General features: G+C 46.9%; 1 protein-coding gene across 5 annotated transcripts in view; it reads left to right on the top strand.

The window, feature by feature from the left end:
* The window catches only part of PAMR1 (peptidase domain containing associated with muscle regeneration 1), a 159,675-nt gene that overhangs the window by 118,195 nt on the left and 19,529 nt on the right, over positions 1 to 21,951 (top strand). For all 5 annotated transcript variants that reach the window (XM_072969789.1, XM_031681034.2, XM_072969788.1 and 2 more), the window contains 3 exons: positions 7,608 to 7,722; positions 11,752 to 11,969; positions 14,395 to 14,502. In XM_072969789.1, the coding sequence (XP_072825890.1) occupies positions 7,608 to 7,722; positions 11,752 to 11,969; positions 14,395 to 14,502 (441 nt within the window). The remainder of the gene's footprint in view (positions 1 to 7,607; positions 7,723 to 11,751; positions 11,970 to 14,394; positions 14,503 to 21,951) is intronic.

The following is a 21,951-nucleotide window of genomic DNA, read 5'->3' as shown; positions in this document are numbered from 1 at the left end:
TGTGTATTTTTCTCTCTCATGAGTCTGTGAATTGACTGGGGCTTAGATGTTTTCAGCTGGGCTGGCTTGGGTTGAGCTTTAGGGTTCAGGGCTCAGGCCAAAGGGGCTTGGGATGTGGTTTTCACCGAGTGGGTAACAGAAACACAAGAGGCCAAGCCAAACACACAGCCACATTTAAGGCCTCTGCTCACAACACACTCACTCTCATTCCAAGGAAGTCATATGGCTAAGACCCAAATCAGTCAATTGTGAGAGTATAATCCATCCCAAGGGGAAGGGTACAAATATTTCTTAAACAATACTCTAAACACTCTGTGTGAGTAAGAGGGTTTGTTTAGGGGACAGGCAGAGAAGGGAAAGAATATTTGTATGCAGGAGGTCAATAAAGCAAAGACTAACAAGACGGAAGGACTGCAGTTGCCCAAAGAAATCCTGTAGGTGTGTCTTTCCAAATAGCACCTGTTGGTTGGGTCTTGGGTTTAGTCTCAGAGTAAGAGTTGACTGTATACGGGCTCCGATTGGTTGGGTGAGTGATGGTGTCCATGTGTAGGATCAAAGCTTTCTCAAGGACAGCAGAACTGGCTCAGGGCAACCCAACACCACCATCACTCGCAGGCAGGCAGAGCAGAGCACGTATGCCCCCATTCATTCGTCTACCCATCCATTCAAAAAACATTTCTTGAATGGGTGCTTCTAGGTGTAATGACAAGCAGGTCAGATGTAGTCACTGCCATCTTGGAGCTTGCAATTTAGAGAGGAGAGACCCCCCCCCAAAAAAACCTGGAGTGTGGTCAGTGCTGTGAAACAAAGTAACGCTCATACTCCTGTCTCATTCTGTGTTGACTCAGTTCTGTGATGCTTGTTCTGAAAGCCTCGTTCCACACAATGTATGTGATCTGATCACAGCCACATACACAGAGAGAGCATTTCCTATGGATCACTGGGCTGGTCCCCAGGGAAAACAGCCCATCCATGGAAGCACGGCTTGACCATAAGAAGACATCAATATGATGTTATTAGATTCTTATCTTCCCTAGCTCATACTGGCTAAGTAAATGTGGAGGAAATTCATAGGAGGAAGTATTCACTTCGGTATATGTTGAATGCCTGCCTAATGCCGTGCACGATGCTGCCTGCCTCTACTAAGGGGCTGCTAAACACACGGATGGCCTGTTCGTGGTGGGGCACAGTGATGGAGCCACGTGGCAGTGCAAGCATTTGCCCAGTAGATGGCACCCAAGTGATCCTTTCAGACTATTTAATTCTGGAGGAGGAGGACTTCCAGCTGAGAACCATTGTAGAGCCCTGGCATTTTTTCCTGAGTGCCCGAGTGCTGTATAGAACCTTAGAAGGAAAGAGGAGTGCCAGGCAAATGCCAGAAAGGATCAAACTCTCTTATATTTGTGTTATAGAGCATTTGGTACTGAGCAGATGTGGTAACACCATTATTTGCTCACTGTCCTTGACAGTGCCTGTCACCACAGCACAGTCTTAAAATCCACTGTGATTGATTCATTCATAACTGTTGACAAGTTGTATTAACCAACAGAATTGGAGAAGGGCCTGAGATCACTGAGCCTCGAAGAGAACTTTCCTCACTTCTTCCTGGCCAGGAAAGTTTGCTTTAGTAATCTCAGAATATCCAGGCCAAGGAGCTGATTCCTTCTCCATTTTTCATTTGGAAAAAATTTAAATACACAGAGTTGAAAGAATGCAACATTCATCCTTTACCTGGATTCTCCCATTATTATCGTTTCCCCACATTTGACTTTCTCTCTCTTTTTCTGCAGTATGGACTCATGAATTTTCACTTTTTTCCCCACGTTTCATAATGCTATCATCATTTTTTTGATGCTCAAATTGTCCCGGAATTGGCCACTGAAGACCCTTTAGGCCGACGTGACCGCATTGTCTGAGCACTTCCTTGCTTCTTGGCCCCCAGAAATGTTTCAAGTTCACCTTGATTGTTTATGTACAAGTCCTGGAACCAGCCATTTCTCCACGAATCCTGGTTCCTTTGTGGGGAATGGTATTTAGGAACTGTGATCTGGTGCTGGCTTTGAGAGGCACTAATATCTAAAGTGAAAAATCAAGGCTTCCTTTCAGAGCTCCTTAAACTGAAAAGTTTGACATTTTTGATCATGGCTGATGGCCAGTTCCTGTGCTCCGTTGCCTCTGTCTATAGTATGGCTAAGAAAATAAACTGTATTAAGGGCCTATAATCTCTCCCCACAAATCCTCTCTCATCTATGTTGCTTTCCTAACCTTCTAACCTCCCCTAGATCCTTCAGAGCCTGAGAGGTTGGCATCACTTCAGGGCTACCTAGAAGTGGGGCACCTGGGTAGCTCTCAGGTCCTCTCATGTACATCTCTTGTGGTGGCTGAGAAACTCGGTCTGAAGGCCAAGTTAAATAAACTCCACTCTGAAGACCAGCAGAATGATTCCACTTAAGAGCTCAACTTCCCAGTTTGAGAACCTCTCACAAAACTGTGTCACGGGGGAGACAAACAATTAAATGAACAACCATTTTCAAGTATCAGAGTGGCTGGGATTGTGGGCCGGTTCACAGGTGAGCCATGCAGTCACTCCTGGGCATCTGGTTATTCCTGAGCCTCTGATGAAAGCTGAGCACACATTTTGAACCAGGCGTTGTTCTCAGTCCCTCCACGTATAACTCAGTAACCCTCATCACAGCCATTTTTCAGGTGAGAGCGCTGAGGCACAGAGGGCTTGAGACCCTTTCCTGCTTGCTGCTTGCCAAGTGGCAGAGCTGGGATGCCAACTCAGAAGCTAGGCCCCAGAGCCTGGTCTCTCATCCTTTATACCAAACCACGTCTCGGCGTGAGAGGCCCTGGAGGTCCCCTCTTTGAGGGCTTATCTGGGGACCAGTGCCTGTCTGAGGGCCTAGCAGGTCAGGGTAGGATGAACCAAACCGCGGGGAAGTGTGAGCTTCCTTCTGGCTCCTGGTCTGGGGTGCAGGTCATGCCATGTCCTCATCCAGGCTTTTGTGCTGCCATCACTGTCGGGGCTCCTGGGCCTAAAGGGTTTGGGGCTTTAGCCAATGATATAAAGAGGCTCTAAGGAGCTCCTGGAGCAGTGGATCAGAACCCGGGCTCTCACCTGTGATTCTGGTGGCAGTATAGTGTCTCAGATCCAGCAAGAGCAAGAGAAACGCCATTTATTATTTCTATGTACCAGGTGCTTTGCTAAATGCTTTACATACAATATCTATCTCATTTAATCCTTAAGCAAATGAAAAATCAACCGCAGCAGGTGGTGGTTACTACTATTATTCTCATTCCCAAATGAGGGAACCTCGGTTTAGAAGATCTGGAGAACTTGTCTGGGGTCTGGATGCAGGGCATCCTCTGTCTAGGTCAGAGCAGTGAACACTGTCAGCTGCAGCTGGGAAAAGCCTGACCTGAGATTAGGACCCGGTCTGGCTCCACAGGCTGCCCCTTAACCACTGGATGAGTCCTGCCTCCTGAGTCATTGTGGAAGGAGGAAAGAAAGTGCTAACACCTCTCTATGAATGCCTTCTTTAGTCCTCCCCGACCCCGGCCCAAGAGGCAAGTTTAAAGGGAAAAAAAACCCTATGACTTCTCAGTAGTGTGTTGTGTCTCTCTCCTGCCCCTTCCTCCTTACCCCCACCCCCGACCTGGATATAACAAGACTTGTCTGGATGCTGTGGTGTTCATTTTCGTTGGGAACCTTCCAGCTCTCTTTCTAGTTTGGAAATGAATGAAGACTTTCTTTCAGCTCTGTTGAAGCAGAGTCTCTCCAGCCCTGTCTCCTGTCTGGGTTTGTAGCAACAGGGAAGGATGGAGGGGGTGCCGGGTTGGAGATGAGGCCAGGATTTGAGATCCCAGGGGACAGTCTGGCTTGGCTGGCAAATTTCCCTACAAACACACACACACACCCTCTTCCCTTGCAGCAAGACATTGTCAGGGAATCTGAGCACGTCTTCTGGGACATTGCCATTCTGGTCTTTCAGACTCAGGACCACCTGCCTGGTTGGCTGGCAGTACTTCCTTGGCGGGGACACTCAGCTGTGTTCACTGTTCTGGCCTAGACAGAGGGGTGCAGTGAGTCTGCCCTGCACCCAGGCCCGTGGACTCCTGGGTAAGGTGGCAGTGGGAAGGGGGCTGAAGGAGTCACTTGATGTGAGGAGGGAATGAGGTCCTTCTCCTCTTCCCTGTGCCTAATACCCTCCCCTCAAGCACATTTCTGAGAAGTGGCCTCTTTGTCTCTGGCTGGTTGGAACTTGTCCTCCATCTTGGAGCCGACTCTGCCCCCCGCCTCCAGCATGAAAAGGAAAACATCGTGAAGAACTGAGACATCACGTGTGGCTGGGAGTCCTGGCTGCTCCTGAAGGACTGCCCCTCGGCCCCAGAAACAAGTGGTCTCACATCTCAAGCGGTCAGGGACTGGTGCCCGGGTGGGGATGGGGCTGTGAGCCCTCCTAAGCCTGCATGAGACCCTGGGGCTGGCCAAAGGCGGAGTGGTCTTGCCAAGGAGACCTGCCTGGGGATGGGGGCTGTCTCCACCTGGACCTGAGTGGGGGGCCCAGTGACACTGCTCTCTGATTCCGGGGGGAAAAAAAAACAGAAACAGCAGGCATCACCTGCTGCTGGCTCTAACTTGGGGTCCCTGCAGGAGGTTTGCTGCAGAGCTGGGATTTAACACCTTGTGGCTGGGAAGTTGCCAGTCACTGAGGGGTGGAGGCTGTGCGGGAAGATTTCTTTTTTTATCTCTCACACCCAGGGTGTCACTTCCACAGCTGGGCGGCAGATGGGCCGATGGGGGCGATGGGGAGTGTGAGGTGTGCAGGAAGAAGGGATGCGTGTTTCAAAAAGTTTGGGGAGAAGTGAGGATTCAGTATTTCTTTTGAGGGGAGGGTGGAAAAATCCTGCTGCTTCAAAATGGAGTGGGAGAGGGCTAGGTCAGAAGCCCCTCAGATAGTTCAGTGTATTAGCAGAGCCCCAGCACTGGTACTGGACAGGTCCTAGTTCAAATCCCTGCTCTGCCACCAACTAGCAATAGCCAACATTTGCTGGCGTTGCTGCTAAGGGCTTTCCGTGCACAACCCAAGTCTCCCAAAACGTGTGAAGTAGGTGCTGGCTTTCGTCCCACTTGGCCCAGGTTTACCGAGGTTCTGAGAGATGAAGTAACTTGCCCAAGGCCACACAGCCAGTGACGCTAAAGCTGACACTCAAACCAATGGCAGTGGGACTTCGAAGTCACATTGTAACCACTGCCCTGCAGTTAAAACAGTGATGTTCCGTCTTTGGACTTTCTGGCCGCCTGGCCATAGAGAGGTCGCCTAACTTCTCCCATCCTTAGAGTTCCGCATCTGGGGAATGGGGAGATGGATGCTGTTCTCCTAGGTTCTTTGCGAGGATTAAACAAGAGACTGTGTAAGTCTTTTAGCCAGTCCCTGGCCTGTAACAACACCATCATTCATTCAACAACTATTTATTGAACACCTATGATATGCCGGTTTCCATTCTAGGTGTACCAGCAGAAGAGGTCCCAGCTCTAACAAAGGGAGTAAGCCAATGAGCTAGATAATTTCAGATAGTGATATGTTTACAAAGAAGACAGAATCAGGTAAATGACAGGGGCCATAGAAACACAGAGGTCTATTTTAGTTGGGTGGTTCAGGGAGACTTCTTTTTTAAGAAGTGGTAATTGAGTTTAATTCCCGAAGGAAGGAGACGTGGAAGAAGATGAATCTTCTGGGTTAAGGGAATATCCGGTGTAAGGCCTGAAGTCAGGCCAGAAGGGAGTTGGTTTGGCTGGAGCGGCATGAGCAGCAGCAGACGGGTTTGTAGTGGAGACCAGCCACTGGCAGGTCTGGGCGGTCAGCGAGGCAGGGCCGTGAATGTTGCAGGAAGGTGCTTGTGCAGTGGACAGACTTTAGAGGGTCTAATCAGGAGAGTAATGTGATCTAATTTATTCATTTCAAAGGAGGCTTGGGCTTCTATGTGGAGCATGGGAAGTTGGGAGACAGGGATGGATGCGAGGAGGCTGGGATTGCAGAGGGAGACGATGGAGGCGGGGCCCAGACAAGAGCCCCGCGTGGGAAGTGGTGGAAGGTGCTTCCCACTGATGGGACCACGCAGCAGCAGCGAACATCTTAATGATGAGATGACTGGTGTAACCTGGCAGGCGTTTTCACAAAAGTCACAAGCCTCAGACCTCAAACTTATCAAAAGCAGAGTTTGAGCTGTATTCCTAGCACTATAGAAATGTTACGGCCATCATCTTGCCACGAGGCACTATCCGCTGTTGATATTTTTCTTTTGAGCAATGGGAACTTACATCGGGAGGTTAACTGCACATCCAGAGTTAGTGATGTCAGGCTAGGTTCTATGCAGAACAGGGTTAGATAACTTCTTCTGTAAAGGGGCAGATGGTAATTATTTTCATTTTTGTGGATTCTGCTGTCTCTTTTTGCAACTACTCAACTCTGCATTTATAGCTGGAAAGCGGCCTTAGACAATGCATTGAAATGGGTGTGGCTCTGTGCCAATGAAACTTTATTTATAAAAACAGGCAGTACGCCACCTGTATGTGGCCCATGGATCATAGTTTGCCAACTCTGGTAGAAAATACCATTTATTTACATGACCCATATAATTTTTGTTCTATAAACTCTTGTAAAACTAGGGTGCATCTTACACACCTCTGCTTAACTTAACATTAGAAGATATGATAACATTTAATGAAGACTCAGTGGTTCAGTGGTTCACTGGTTTTCAAATGTTGGGGATTCCTTGGAGGTGACTCAGAGAACCAAGGCGATAGTGAGGGTGGAGGGCTGGGGGGCCCAGCTTCCACTTCAACCTGGACCCTCTCTCGGATCCATTTTTTAAGTTAAATTGGCAGTCTTCACAACAGTCTGTTTGAAAAAAAGGATTTGGGAGCTAGAAACGAAATTGCAAACCACTAATCCAGTCCAACTGGTCAGAGTTCGTGCCCCCTTTCCATGCCGTGCATTAGGGAGGCCTGTACTAGGTAACTGCTCTTAGATCAAATTGGTACGCAAACTTTCTAACTGGCTGGAGGGAGGTCAGGAAGGAGTTGCTTTGGGGTTATATTTGTGGGGTAGAGAATGTGAAGGGAACACAGACCAAAGGGGTTTATGTAGATTTAGACTCCGACTAGGGTTACAAGGTCCCGTGTAATGCTGTGGGGAGGGTCTGCTTTCTGAGCCTTGTAAGGTGGCGGCAGCGGGCTGGCATGTGGCAGTCTTGGGGAGGTAGGATGAGAGAGCGCCTTGGACTTTACATTCAGACACAGTTAGGTTTGAATCTCTGCTCTGTCACTTACTAGCTAGGCAAGTTATTTATTTAATCTCTGGATATCCATTTTTCCATCTGGAAAATTGGAATGACACCACTTCCTGTCTCAAGCTGTTGTGCAGATTAAGTGAATTCACAATTCATTGCCAGTTGCCTAGTGCTTTGCCAGGTGCTTAGGAATAGTAATTTCCTTCTCTGCCCTGTTCTCAGGGGTGTGGGATGTGTTCGGAGGCTATGAGACCTTCCACCATCTCTTTTCTGTTAACTCTGATTTTCATGCCCCGATCTTCTCTTCTCAGGTTGTGGCCAGGTCCTACGAGTCCCGAAGGGTCAGATTTTGTTGGAGAGCTACCCGCTAAATGCTCACTGCGAATGGACAATTCACGCCAACCCTGGGTTTATCATCCAGCTAAGGTAAGGGGCTGGGATCAGAATTAGGAAGTCTGAGGTTGTAAGGAAACACAGTAACAGGACCAAAGATGCTGGATCCTAGGGACCAAGGGCTAACCATCAGCATGTTATTCTTAAAAGCAGAAAATGTATATTAGAGCCTTTTCCTTTACCTCTCAGTGATTTTGTGGGATAAGGTCTGGGAATACCTGCAGCTAATTAAATGCTTATCATTCACTGCCCAAGGACGGTGGGACTTAAGTGGTGGTGACCCAAGGGCAATGCCAACACAGCAAAACACTGAGAGCAATCTACGCCATCCCCCTGCCCCCCGCCACAGATCTTTATCAAGTCTTCCTATTCACTCAGTACTGGGCTGGATTCTGTGGGAGGCAAGGGAAGAAATAAGAAGGACAGAGCTAACCTTCAAGGAATTTGTACTCTAGGTTGGGGTTTATGCTCGTCACAGTTCCTTTCATTGCTATTCTCAGAAAATAACCTCCTCCCCTCCTCCCCCGCCTAAAAAACTGATTCATTCATGTGGGAGATAAGTCGTTTCTTCTTCTGGAGCTTTGGGGTCCTCACAAATGTTTAATTCACACCATAGTCCAAAGTATAGACCCAGTTTTATTGTAACTATAGTTAAATAACACGAGAGTGTCTTGTTTTTGTTCTTGCTTTTTGGGTCCCTGTGCTATACAGTAGGACCTTGTTTATCTATTTTTATATATAGTGGTGTGTATATACGAATCCCAAGCCCCTAATTGATTCCTCTCCTCCCCTTCGCCTTTGGTAACCATAAATTTGTTTCCTTTGTCTATGAGTCTGTTTCTGTTTTGTAAGTAAGTTCATTTGTATTATTTTTCAGATTCCACATATAAGTGATATCATGTGATATTTGTCTTTCTCTGACTTACTTCACGTAATATGATAATCTCTAGGTCCACGCACATTGCTGCAAATGGCATTATTTCATTCTTTTTTATGGCTGAGTAGTATTCCCTTGTATATCTGTACCACATCTTCTTTATCCATTCCTCTGTCAATGGGCACTTAGGTTACTTCTGTGGAGAGTGTCTTGTTTTGTGAGGACTGTTCACTGCTGCATCCAGGTGCCTGGAACAGTACATGGTACACACCAGAGGTGTTTGGTAGATCCTTGTTGCATGAATAAAGTTGAAGGAACTGCTCCCTGCCTCCAGTGCCTCTCCTGGCAAACACCTCAGTTCTTCCTCTCTGAGAAGCAGAGTGGCCCACCCACCATTAGGACTTCTAGGGATGTTGTCCACCTAGCTCTTCTTTTTCCTAACCAGTGGGCAGGTTGGCGGTGATAGATATATCTATCTTCTAGGGCACAGACTTTAAAATAAATATTTTCCAGATTGATCAATGCACCAGGAGGTTGCCACACGCCAGCTGGTTCCTCAGAGGCTCTCTGTCCTTCAGGAGGGGCAACATGGTACCCTGCACTGGACAGATCCAGCAAAACAAGTCCCCTTCTCAATCCCCCTCAACAAAGCTGCCCTTCTCTGAGATCCAGGATGCAAAAGAGATCTCCCTCCTGCAACCACATCAAACAAAAGTCCAAAATGGTGGAGGGTACCACTGAAAAGTGTATTACCTGCCTAGGACAGGGCCCCAGGAAGACTTGGAAACATATGGATTTCTTTTCTGCTCATCAAACCTGGACCTGATGGCCAAGGATAATAATAAAGGTGGAAACACTCTGAAACCTGTGTATAATGTTCAGCCAAAAGCTGGCAGTCATACCTAATGCCCCATTTTCTGTCACCTACCATAGCTGGGGCACCACGAAATCTATTTTCTTATCTGCAAAAATCATCTCAAGTCCATACACTGTCTCTTTTGCCAACATTCTACTTTAAACTGCTGCCATCTCTCACCTGGATTCTCTCACGGCCTTCTAACTGGCTGTGCAGTTCCTCTTTTCAGAGGAAATCCTCAATCAAATCCTTATTCTGTTGTTGAAACCTTCTAGGGGTTTCCTGTTGGCCTTGGAATGAAATCTGAACTCCTCACCATGCAGGATCTGTCTCCTGCTCTCCTCACCAACCTCAGTTTATACCACTCTCCCTGATAAGCACCACCTTGCAGCATCCCTGACTTCTTTCAGTCCCTCAAATGTGCCAAGCTCATGACTGCCTCAGGGCCTTTGCACTTACGGATTCCCCTACCTGGACTGCTCTTCCCCATGACCTTTGCATCACTGGTTCCATTTCATCAGTTAAGAGTCTGCTCAGATATCGTGTCTGTAGAGAGGTCTTCCTTTGACCGCATCATGTGAAAATCTTACCTCCCCAGTTACTCTGTATGCTCTTACCTAGTTCATTTTCTTCATAGGGCTTAACACTCTCTGGAATTCCCTTGTTTTGTGGTTTCCTTGCTTATTGTCTGTCTCCCAAATCAGAGCTCCGTGAGGGTAGGCACTGTGTCTATTTGGGGCATTGCTGTACTTTCAGCACCTAGAACAGCATCTGACACAGAGTTGACCTACTACAAATATGGTTTGAATAAGTGAATGAATGAATGAACATATGAATGTAAATACAAGTTGCAATGTCTCATGTTCCAGTTTCAGAAAAAGCCATGATCTCTACTGGGTGGTAACCTTGTCCCCACTCCTCCCCTTGCCCCTCCCTTCTCTCCCTTTCCAGACTAAGACACCAAAACTCAGAGGAAGAATTGATTGCTCAAAGCCCACAGTGAGTTAGTGGTGGCGTCTGGATGAGAAGTCAGGTCCTTACATGCTACCTCGTGTTTCACAAAGTATAATTACTAGGATTTACACTCCTTTACAAAAGGTTTTGTGATAAAAATTTTTGTAAAATAAACACTGGTCACACTCAGTTATTTTTTATTTGTTTACTTTTTTCAGTAAGACCTCTAAGAGCATTTAGAATATTCTGATTGTTCTCTAACTCTGGCACTTGAAGTTTTTACCCAAAGTGGTAGAAATAGTACTAGTCTCAACTTTTCAAGTTGGAGTTCTGAGTTTTCTATCTATTCCTACTTCTCCCAGATGTCAGGGAGAAGATACAGATGGACATTTTGTGGACTTGATACTCAGGCATTCCCTTGGGAATCTTCTGAAAAATGCCTTTCCCTTTCTTGCCCTGGGATGTGGCTGCCTCTTCCCATCTCTTGGAGTTGGGAGCTTAGGATTGTCTTCTGCCTTTTTGATCTGATGCATCCCAATATTTCCAAACCCAAGACCCCTTTGAGGGAATCACAGATTCATTGGCTCTCCTTCAATTCTGAAATTCTGATCTGGTGCTACTCTTTCTACCCTTTGGGGTGAGAATCATTGCTACCAAGAAGATCATTAGCTTCTGATCTTTTCATCAGACAGAAGAGTGTGCAGAGAGTTTTTCCCTTTACTCAATCTTGCAAGACAACATACACTTTTCTACTCACCAGCTGTAAAAATACAAAAGAGTATCCATTCCATTGTGTATTCAACAATGTCTGCTTAGTGTCTCTATCTGCCAAGCGCTGTGTTAGGCACAAGCCATGGTGGAATAAGACAGACGGCGCACCGTACCCTCAAGGAATTTGCAGTCTAGAGGAGGAGACGGGCACACACACTCCCAAAGTCAAAGAGATAAATATGAGAAATTAAAATTTGTGTACACATTATGAAGAGAACAAAGGACCTTCTTTAGAAAGAGTTGTCGGGGAAGCCTCTTTGAGGAGAGAATATTTAAGCTGAGGCCTGAGGATAGGAAGGAAGCAGCCATGCAGTCTGGGAGGAAACGTGTCCCTGGAAGAGGCGCCAGTGTGTGCAGAGATTGTGAATGGCACATGGCGCCCCCTTCACCTGGGCATGCACGTACACACACACACACCCAGGACACCCGCACACATTAAAAGAAATTCACCTGACCTCAAGTCCTCCTGGACCATTTTTCTATCAGCTCTGGCCAGTGGCACCACTCTCCCAAAAACTGTTGATCTTCTGGCATTGAAGTTGCCCAGGGGTCTAAGGACCCTTGGGGGCCCACCTGTTTCCTGTGTCACCCTCTGCACCCACAGGTTTGTCATGTTGAGCCTGGAGTTTGACTACATGTGCCAGTACGACTATGTGGAGGTCCGCGACGGGGACAGCAGCGACAGCCAGATCATCAGGCGTTTCTGTGGCAACGAGCGGCCAGCTCCCATCCGAAGCACGGGCTCCTCCCTCCACGTCCTCTTCCACTCAGATGGCTCCAAGAACTTCGACGGCTTCCATGCCATTTTTGAGGAGATCACAGGTGAGGGCCAGGGAGACGAATGCAGCATTTTCTGGCTGCGCTCCTGACAATCTTTCCTTTCTACGTGCTCCCTTCTCCCCACCCAGCCTTGTTAAAACCCAGCACGCCGGGTTCTCAGAAGCAACCTACACATTAAGAAGGAGGAGAGGGATGGCAAGGGATAGTTCAGAAACGCTCACCAGAACCAGAGCTGGGAATTATTCCCTCCTTCGTGCAGACCCTGAAGCACAGAGAGGCCAAGTAACTTGTCTATGGTCACACAGCTATGGGGATGGAAACAGGAATTTTCATACCTTGACTCTGAGCTTATACTTTGGGCTCTCAGGGTTAAGAGCATTAGCTTTAGATCTCTGGAAGATTAAGCTGTGTGACCTTGGACAAGTTCTGCCTCTCCGGGCCTCAGTTACCTTATCAGTGAATAAACGTGTAACCATAGCTCTTGCTTCATTAAGGAGGCTCTGCGAGACAGAACAGGTGCCGACCTTAGCACGGTGTCTGCAAATAGGAGGCCCTCATAGCTGCCCTGCCCCAGGCCTGCCCCCAGCCTTCCTTGTTATCTTTCAGATAGGTGTTCAGAGTCTTAAACTACACAGGAAATGCCACTTATTTTGTGAGTAACTCCGCATCTGACTTTACTTCCTGTCTGGCTCACATTAGGAAGTCGGATTTGACCAAAATGCTCAATCCCAAGAAAACATCAGCTCTTACTCCTCTGAGACTGTACTGCATCAGGTTTCACAAAATAAATTCGAGCTTGATGTTTTATTTTTTTTTAATACTGAATTAAAAATTTTGCACTGGCATTTTGACCATCAGCGCCTCCCTATGGAAGGGATGATACAGAAATCTCAGGAAAGGAGGCAGGTGGTAGTGGAGTCAGTCTTTCTCCAGCCCCATCCTTTCAGCAAGGCCAGCTGGCCCCCGACCCTTGCCAACCTGCTGCCCCCGAGAATGTACCTGCATGTGCACGAGCTATCAGCAGTTGCTCCCGTGATCTGCGTGCCCGCCTCCTTCCCAGAATCTCCTGGGCGTTCCAGATGCTTTGTTTTGAGGTGTAGTCTGCCTGTGGCTGAAGCCTTGCCCCTGGGTGACAGCCTGCCAGCTGAGGCTGAGATGCGTCTGTGGCTGCTTATGGCAGTCAGGGAAGCCAGCTGGAGGTGGTGATGGCTCTCCAGCTTGTGACTGAGGGGAGCATCAGGAGGGTTTCTTTCTCAGCCTCCCCTGGAGGACTCTGGGAACTCTGATCTGTGCTGTCCAATAGTCAGACAGAGCACTTCTCGTTCCTCAAACACCAGGTATGTCCCACCTGTGCTACAATCATTCCTCCTGACTGAAGCCACCTCCCCCACACCTGCACGTCCCATCCTTTGGGCCCTATCAGGTTTCTCCTACTCTGTTAAACCTTTCCCCTTGCTCCCATGGGCTGTGACTTCGCCCTGTTTTGAATGTAGTGTAGCATTTTCTCTCTTTTCTAACACTCAGTGAATCGTGCTTCAGGGTGGAGTCATTGTGTGCCTTTTGTCAAAAAGCTTTGATCTGATGAGTCAGATCTCCTGCTCATCTTTGTGTCTCTCCCGTGCCTTACACAGAGCCAGCACTCAGTTCAGGCTTGTGGGACTTGGTCCGGTGAGACATTTCTACACCCGGGTAAATGAACGTGGGATTGGTGGGTAACAAGCAGACCAGTGTTTCCCAAAGTGTTCTCTGTGGAAAAGTGGTTCCCGGGATCCTCTGTAAAATGCAGTCTGGCAGGTCAAAAAAGCCAGTGAAAGGTGGAACATTACATGCGCTCTTAGAAATTCACAATGCACATAAGAGCGTGGAATGTTCTGTGAAGTTCAAATGTTTAGAGAAGTAAAGAAATCTGGTCAGTGATCATCTAACACCGTAGCATTTCCCTACCTTATCTGCGACCATAACTCTCAACATCTCAAGGGACTACTGCTTACAGAATGCATGTTTGGAAATTCTTGCATACACTTTCAACAGTGTCCCAAAGACCATTTTCCAGTTCTTTTCCCCCAGTACCCAGGATGCTGAGCATCCTTGAGAAGAGATGATCTCGAGCTCCCCCAGGCTGTGGAGTCCCTACGGGAGGGGGCGAAGCGCGCTTCTGCTTTAATCCTGGGGTGCTCCTGTTTGTGTTGCTTGTGTTTTTGTTGTTTTGTGCCGTCTCAGACTATAGGTGAATGGAGCGTAATTCTAGGGTTTTGGAAAACAACAAATCAGCAGCATTTGACAGGCAACGAGTACCTGTTTTAGGCAGTCTCAAACAATGGCAATATGAATTCAAGAAAAGGAGTAAAAAAATTTTTTTGCAAGAGGACTTTAGGAGACAAGTCAAAAACCCTGGTCCAGACTCCAGGCTTGAAGAAACTGACTCACTGCAGAGTGGCACTGAGAGAAATTGCCTTCTCTCTTCCAGCGTGTTCCTCGTCCCCTTGTTTCCATGACGGCACCTGCCTCCTTGACAGCGCTGGATCTTACAAGTGTGCCTGCCTGGCAGGCTACACCGGGCAGCACTGTGAAAACCGTGAGTGTGCCCCCGGGGTGGGAGTTAAGGTGTCACATGGGGCTGGTGTGGAGAGGGTTCTGGGAGCTTGCAGGGTGTGTTGTATCCTGGAGTCCAGGACAGTCTGTCCAAGATGGCGCATAATCTGTACACCCCCACTGAGTGGATTTCAAGAGGGCCGGGCTTGCCTCTGAGTCACGATATCTGCAATCACTCAGGTTTGCCCTCACCTGCTGCAAATATCTTTCAACAAGATACACCTTTAGTGGCCTCCAATAATATTCTGAGCTCAAAAACACTGAGAAAGGATCAACAGCAGAAAGCCACCATTGTAAACTCTCCTGGGGCCCAGAGTCTGAACTCCCTGTCCTTCCCATGATCTGAGTTTTGGAGTCATGCTCCAGGGCACCATTCATTGTGTTGCTGGAGCCCTGCACTGGTGATGATAAATGTGTAGGGTGACAACAAGCCCGCTTCCCAGGGACAGTCCCTGTTGATGCATTTTTGTCTGGGCATGCTTATTAATAGTATGCTGTTTTGTGCTCAGGTGTCCTGAATTGGATGACAAAGTTCATGATCACCCTGTAAATACGAGACCAGGCTAAATGAGTCATACACAAAGCAATATTTATTGAGGGACTACCTTGTACTGAGTTCTACGGAGATGCTGGAGAAAGCATACCTTGTCGTTCTCTGAAGGAACTGATCCTGAGTTGGGAGATAAGTTCCGTGTATCTCTAGTAGTTCTTGGGCAGGCCTGGGATGCGATGGGTCTATGGGAGGCAGTGCGGCACGGGAGAGCTGTAGAGGAAAGAAATCTGCCAACAGTGGAGAGCCACACATCATCTCTGGGACAGCTCCCCTTCTGCTGTAGCCACTCAGGTCCCCCACCACCTCCTGCCTGAGCCATATCCTGGCTGCCCCATTGGGTCACCCATGCTTTCCCGTTCTTACAGACAGAAGTCAAAAGCAGATCAGTAGTAGTGCTTGGTAAGCTGAGGTTAAGCAAGCAGCAGAAATAAGAAGAAAGGAATTCAAAGAAATGATTCACTCCAAAGCAGATAGGCATTTCTAATTCATGTTCTTGAAAGACAGGACATGACTCTTCTCTGATGTTAGATTCCAGCTTTTTCTAGATTAGAGAAACTAGAACATGTATCTGACATGTATCTTTGCCCCTGGGAAGAGTACACGCTGACCACTGCATATGGCGGCATCCGGTGGCACGCAGCTCAGCGGTGCAGTGCCCAGGACTGTGCCGTTGGCTGAGAGGAGCTTAAACACAACGATCAGAAGTCACTTATCCAGGGTCTCTGGTAACCAAGACCCTGTGTATGACATGGGGTCCGAACAGAAGTTTGAGACCTAAAAACAGGTGTCACAGACTACAGCTGTCTGCATGGAATGAGAAGTGCAGAAGAACAAGAAGAATCAAAATTTGGGGGAAAGCCAAGGAGGAGAGATAATGACCTAGACGGGGGCTTTCCTGAAGCCGATCCTGACATGAGAATGTGTGTGCAGGTGATGTATTAAGGACCTGCCTTCCAGAGAAGCTAGTAAGGGGTGAGGAAGCTGGGCTGGAAGGGAAGGAAGCCAAGCAAAGGCGTGACTTCAGGCAACATCCCAGCCTTAGTGGCCATAGATAGTGGAATCTGGGATGTAAAGTACGTCTCAGAGGGCGTCCTGGCTTTAAAGCAGACAGCTGGGCTTTCCTATTCCAATTGCAATCAGTGATTGGCTGAGGGCTGCCTTGGGCAAATAGGAGGACATGCTTGACTTCCTATGCGTGTGTGACAGTGGTTCCATCAACCCTTGAGCAATCGAAGAGTTGGTAGCTGCAGGCCGTTGGAAGTAACAGAATATAGATGGTGCTGGGGAGGGGAGGTGAAGGGCATCCAAAGACAGAGCACCAAGAGTGTCTGCTACCATCACTTCTAACTAGCATGCACACGTAACTTTGGGGTCATCCTGTATAGAAAGGGCCTGGTCTGGCAGCATTGTATAAAGTTCATGCATCTTTCAATTAATTTCATGAATTATCCTTGCAAACAGTGCAGACAGAAGCTGGTTTCAGTAGTGTGTCCTTGAGGGTGATTGCATTCTACTAAAAGCATCCCTCGCTTTGGGGTGGCACAGCTGACCTGAGTGAGATCATGCCGGATGCTTAGAAAATGATGTTCTGCTTCGTGGTTCCTGCCTCATTTAAGTCTGCTGTGTGTGCCAGGCAGAGAAGAGAAATGCTGCTTCCCCTTTGTTTCAAAAATTTGTATAGAGAGTGATTCTGGAGGCTTGACAATGGTGAATCCTGAGCTCTAGCCTTTAGATTCAGAAGGGGAACAAAAAGAAAAAAAAGGAGGAAGGCTTAAATTATTGATGAACTAACTGTATGGTATTGGGGCTTTGATAACCAAAGGTAAAATTGGAGAGAGGTAAAAAAAAATCAGCAAATTCATCAAAATGTCTTTAAGAAGCTGAGTCAAATGGTGGGGGTGGGGAGAGGGAAGGAAATTGGTCCAAAAGTTGTGATTAAAATATTTATGAGTAGCTATTGAGCCAAAAATTGACTCCTCGGCCTTGTTATTCTATCCAGGTAAAAAAAAATAAAGCAAAACAAATAAACATGATAAAGAAGGATGTAAAATATGTCATTATGAACTGATTCATAACGTGATTCACTGTCTCAAATTACTTTTGGACTCAAAATGTCAGTGTAATTCCCTGAAGGACCCTGTACTTGTGACGGGGTGAAGATACTGGTGGTGGATATCTGATATGCCATTAGCTGGCATCCATGTGGGGGTCCAAATGTTTGGTTATTTTCCATAAGATTTAGGTTTGTTTTTCCTTCTAGGAAATTTAGCAAGAATTCTGACTAACCCCATAAGGAAATCATCACAGTTGGCTGCGGCAGTTCACCGTGTAATTTCTGAATAAACCCTAACCATTTTTCCAGAGCAATCAATCATCTAGAAAAAGAAAAAAAAAAAGCTTGACTTTATTGTTTTTCTCATTAGGATCTCAAACAACTGAAAAAACCTCCCTAGAGAATATCCTTTCAAAATTAACAAGCAATCCAAGGATTCTGGGATTCTCCAAACTCTGAAATGCCCACATTGGATGAGGCACATGTTTTTTAAAAAAAAGGCTTTAAAGGCGCCAAAGCAAATTTTAATGAAAATTCCATCTTTTATTTATGTAGCGCCAAATCTGATGAGGGGAAACCAGCTTGTCATTGACGCTTTAATGATCTGCTCTCTTAAGTCTTTGTGGAAAGACAGATGATTCTTTTAGCAAATCATGGATCTGAAGTACAGGGTGCAAGGCACTGGTCCCCATCAAATTCAAGACCGGAGGCCAGAATTCCACGTATCCCACATTGGTCAGCATCTCTCAGACACCATTCTCGCCACGTGTCTTGGTGAGGCTCCAGAGGCTGGACTGATGAGCTCTGGTTCCCATCCTGTCCCATCATCCAGTTCTCTCAAAGGACTTCCCTTCCCAGGGGAGGCCCACATGTCTCTCTTTCCTAGAGCATCCTGATTGACTATTCTCTGTCTTTGTGTATGTCTGTGAGGACAAGTGGAATAGAAATAGATTTTCTACTGAGTTACAGGAGAAATATATACTTGTAAAAATAATCAAACAACAGGGAAGTGTATAGAATAAAAAGAGAACCTTGTTTGCTCTGATCAATCCTGGTTCCCGGAGGAACCGCTGTTGTCAACTTCCAAACTTTTGTCTATGGTGTGCAAACCTAGGTTGTCTATATGTCATTATTTTAGACCAGTGGTTCTCAATGAAGAGGGGGTGATTTTGTCCCCCGCTCCCACCCCCAGGGGACTTTTGGTAAACTGCAAACTTTGTTGGTTGTTGTAACAGCAGGGGGGAGTGGTGTGCTACTGGCCTTCAGCGGGGTAGAGGCCAGGGGTGCTGGTAAACATCCCCCATGCATGGTGCAGCCTCCACCACAGAGAGTGATCCAGCCCAAAGGTCAGTAGAGCTCCGGTTGGGAAACCCTGTTTTAAACAGAAGTGGATTAAAGTATACATATAATTTTCCAACATATTTTCATCGCTCATTTCATAGATATTTTTTCCAGGTCAGTCCATGTTGATCTCCCTCATTTGAAAATGACTGCTGAGGGACCCCGTTATTTGGCTCTATACAATCATATAATTGTCCCATCCCTTAAGATAGACTTGAGATCATGGCTAATATTTTCAGTGTGCTGCAGACAGCTATAGTGAATATCCTAACGTGTTTCTTTGTTCATATGTAGAAGTATTTTTGTAAGATAAGTTCCCAAGAGTTGAACTGTTAGTTCAAAGGGTGCATGTATTTAAACTTTTGAGAACTGTTCCCAAAATGGTCACCAGAAGATTTTACCAATTTACAGGATGAGCCATTATAAACACCAGTCCTCAAAATAAGAATTAGAACATGCATGTCAGAAACTAGGGTCTAGCCGTGTCAAGCTGGAAATAGACTTATTTTTAAAGGAATTCTGTGGGTCTGAGGGGAGATGTCTCGTTCAGATTTTGTGGGGTGGTAGATAAGGAATAAGACAGTCAGCAGAGGTCTGCCCTGTTCAGTTAGAGAGTGAGAAAGCCCCGAGGTCCGCCTTCAAGGGCAGCGACCCCAGCCTTCTCCTTAAGTTGTTTCCCAAGGAGGAACGACCTTGCCCTGCTCCCAGGTGACCTCCTCTGAGAGTAAAAAAAAAAAAAAAAAAGGGAGGGGGCCCCCCAAGTTCTGGGACCAAGCTCACCTCCTGCCAGCACCCTCCATGACCCCAGCCTCCCTGGGCCACCCTGTAAGAAACTGGGGCCCCTTTTTTCCTCTGAAGTTTCCCGTTTCTTTGTATGGAACACAAGGACAAAATAAGTTCTTGAGTAAATGGTCGGAATCTTGTTTTGGAAAAGTAGAGAGCAAGGGATTCATTGCCCCGCTCCAGTTTCCATCTTGCCTTTGTTCCTTGGCCCAGTTGACGGGGCCGGGCTGCCCCCCCTGCATCCTAATGAAGGGAGATGAAACAGGCTGAGTCTCGGGCACAATGCTCACTCTGCCGGCTCTGACGCGCCTTGGAACAAAACAGATCGGCTTCCACCAATTAAAGAAAAATGGTGTCTCAGGATTCATTTGGGTTCTGGAGCATCAGAAGGTTTCCCACTAGCCTGTCCCAAGGACTGGGAAGAAAAGGGCCCAGAAGGAGAGGCCCACTTTCCACTGTGGCTTCAAAGGGGCCACCCGCGTTTCCCATCCGAATAAAGGATTGGGAACTTTGGGTTTTCACCGAAACGTTGGCACTGATGCAGCTAAGACCCAAAGGGTCACAATCGCCTCTCCCGTCACAGATCAATAACGTGTCTCAGGCTTGGTGGAATTCATGCAGATTGTTCTAAGACCTCTCAGGTGAGGCATTTTAAAAATGGAGTTACTTTTTTCACAATTCTAAAGGCCTGTGTCATCCTTAATGTATGGAAGACAGGTGTACCTTTGTCCACCATGAGATGGTGCAGCCTAGGGTGAAGAGCTTGGTAGCTGGCACTGGGGAGACCAGGCAGGGCTCTACAGAAAGACCTTGGTTGGACTCTGAGCCTGCAGTTTACCAGCCTGGTAAATCTCAAACAAGTCATTTATCTCCTATGAGTCTCAGTTTCTCCACTTACACATTCCAGAAAAATATTATCAAGTACTTCTCAGGGGTAGTGGCAGGGATGGAATGAGATGATTCATATAAGGCACTGAATTGACTAATAGAAACAGTTACTCTCATCACTGCTTCTGGCCCCACGTGGCCCTTTAAATGTTTGGCAGAAAATGGGGGATTCTCTAGATAAGGGATTAGGGTAACAGTACCAGTTTCTACAAACTAGATGGTCATGACAAACCTTTCTCAGGGTCCCAGGGTTTAAGATTCTTCCAGGATTTTCTAAGTTTTCTCTATAAACTGCTCTTTCTAACTCCTTGCCAGACACGAAGTATGGCTCCCACTACACCTGCATCCAGGCAAGGAAGAGCTGCTTTTAAACGACAGCTAGACACTGCAAAGCCATAGTCATAAAGAAACCCTGGATCCCAGGGGAGGACACACACACTGGCGTGATGGATGAGGAGTCTTTGTTGCCAGGACAGCCAGGAGAGGGGGCTGTTAGAGATGACAAATGGAGGAAGATCGGGGGGAACTGGATTGGGGAACTCCAGAGCAGATTGCCCCATGCATCATGCTACCTGGTCAGCCTCCCTTTTTCTCAGGGTTTTTTAAATTTTTTATTTTTGTATTGAAGTATAGTCAGTTTACAATGTGTCAGTTTCTGGTGTACAGCATAATGTTTCAGTCATACATATGCATACACATATTTGTTTCCATATTCTTTTTCATTATAGTTTACTACAAGCTATTGAATATAGTTCCCTGCGCTACACAGTATAAACTTGTTGTTGATCTGTTTTATATACAGTAATTAGTATTTGCCAATCTCGAGCTCCCAATATATCCCTTCCCACATCCTTCCCCCACGCTGTAACCATGTTTGTTTACTATGTCTCTGAGTCTGCTTCTGTTTTGTAAATAAGTTCATTTCCGTTTTTTTTTAAGATTCCACATATAAGTGATATCATTTTCATGGAGTTTTTTAATAGTCACTCATTTAACATGGAGAATGCTGTATGTCAGTCCCCTGTGGTTATGTAGGAAGCCAAGGTTCCAGATCATCCCTCACATATTTTATTAGATCACCAGAATAGAAAAGAGAATACACAATCTGGCTTGAGAGAGGATGAGGGGTGTAGGAATAACTCCATGGAAAATAGTCCTGGGGAATCCATGGTTGTTACCCACCAGCAGTTGATAACCCAGAGCCTTCAGTGATGGGAGGAGCCCTGGGAAGATGACTAGTGGGCTACTCACTTCTTACCCACGTCCTTGGACCTGAGCCTCCTGTCTGCTCTCCCTCCCTAACATGGAGATTAATCTCTGCCATCCTTCTTAGCGTGTTCAGTGGGATGCCATCACATTTGGAAAGCAAAAGCTGTCACTGAACACAGCTACCCTTGTGTGGTTATCAAGGTATTTGTTTGTTTGTATAATTCAGGGGAAAGTTTCCTTTTCATTTGGATCATTCCTTATTGGGTAAATCTGAGTCTACAGAGACCTTTTGACATTTTCGCTCTCACTCTGCTGGGCTCTGTGGGCCTGTGACCTTAAGAAGTTAAGACCAAGAGGTTAAGGGGTTAAGACCAAGGCATTGCTTCTTCTCATTCAAGGTGAGATGATTGGGGTTGGCTAATGGGGGTGCGTTTTGCTAATCAGCAGTCGTTTTAGTTATGGATGGCGCTCCAGCCAAATAATAGGAGGACGGGCAAGGCCTCATATACAGCCCTCCAGTCTGACGGGCTCCCAGAGCCTGGGATGGAGCGCCAGCGGTGTGGAATGGGCCAGACCCACCGCTGTTTTCCCGAGAACTTGCTTCC

Source organism: Vicugna pacos, chromosome 10 (genome assembly GCF_048564905.1).
Source record: "Vicugna pacos chromosome 10, VicPac4, whole genome shotgun sequence".
NCBI classification, from domain to species: Eukaryota; Metazoa; Chordata; class Mammalia; order Artiodactyla; family Camelidae; genus Vicugna; species Vicugna pacos.
Note: the sequence above shows the minus strand (reverse complement) of the source record. Positions and strands in the feature narration are given on the sequence as shown.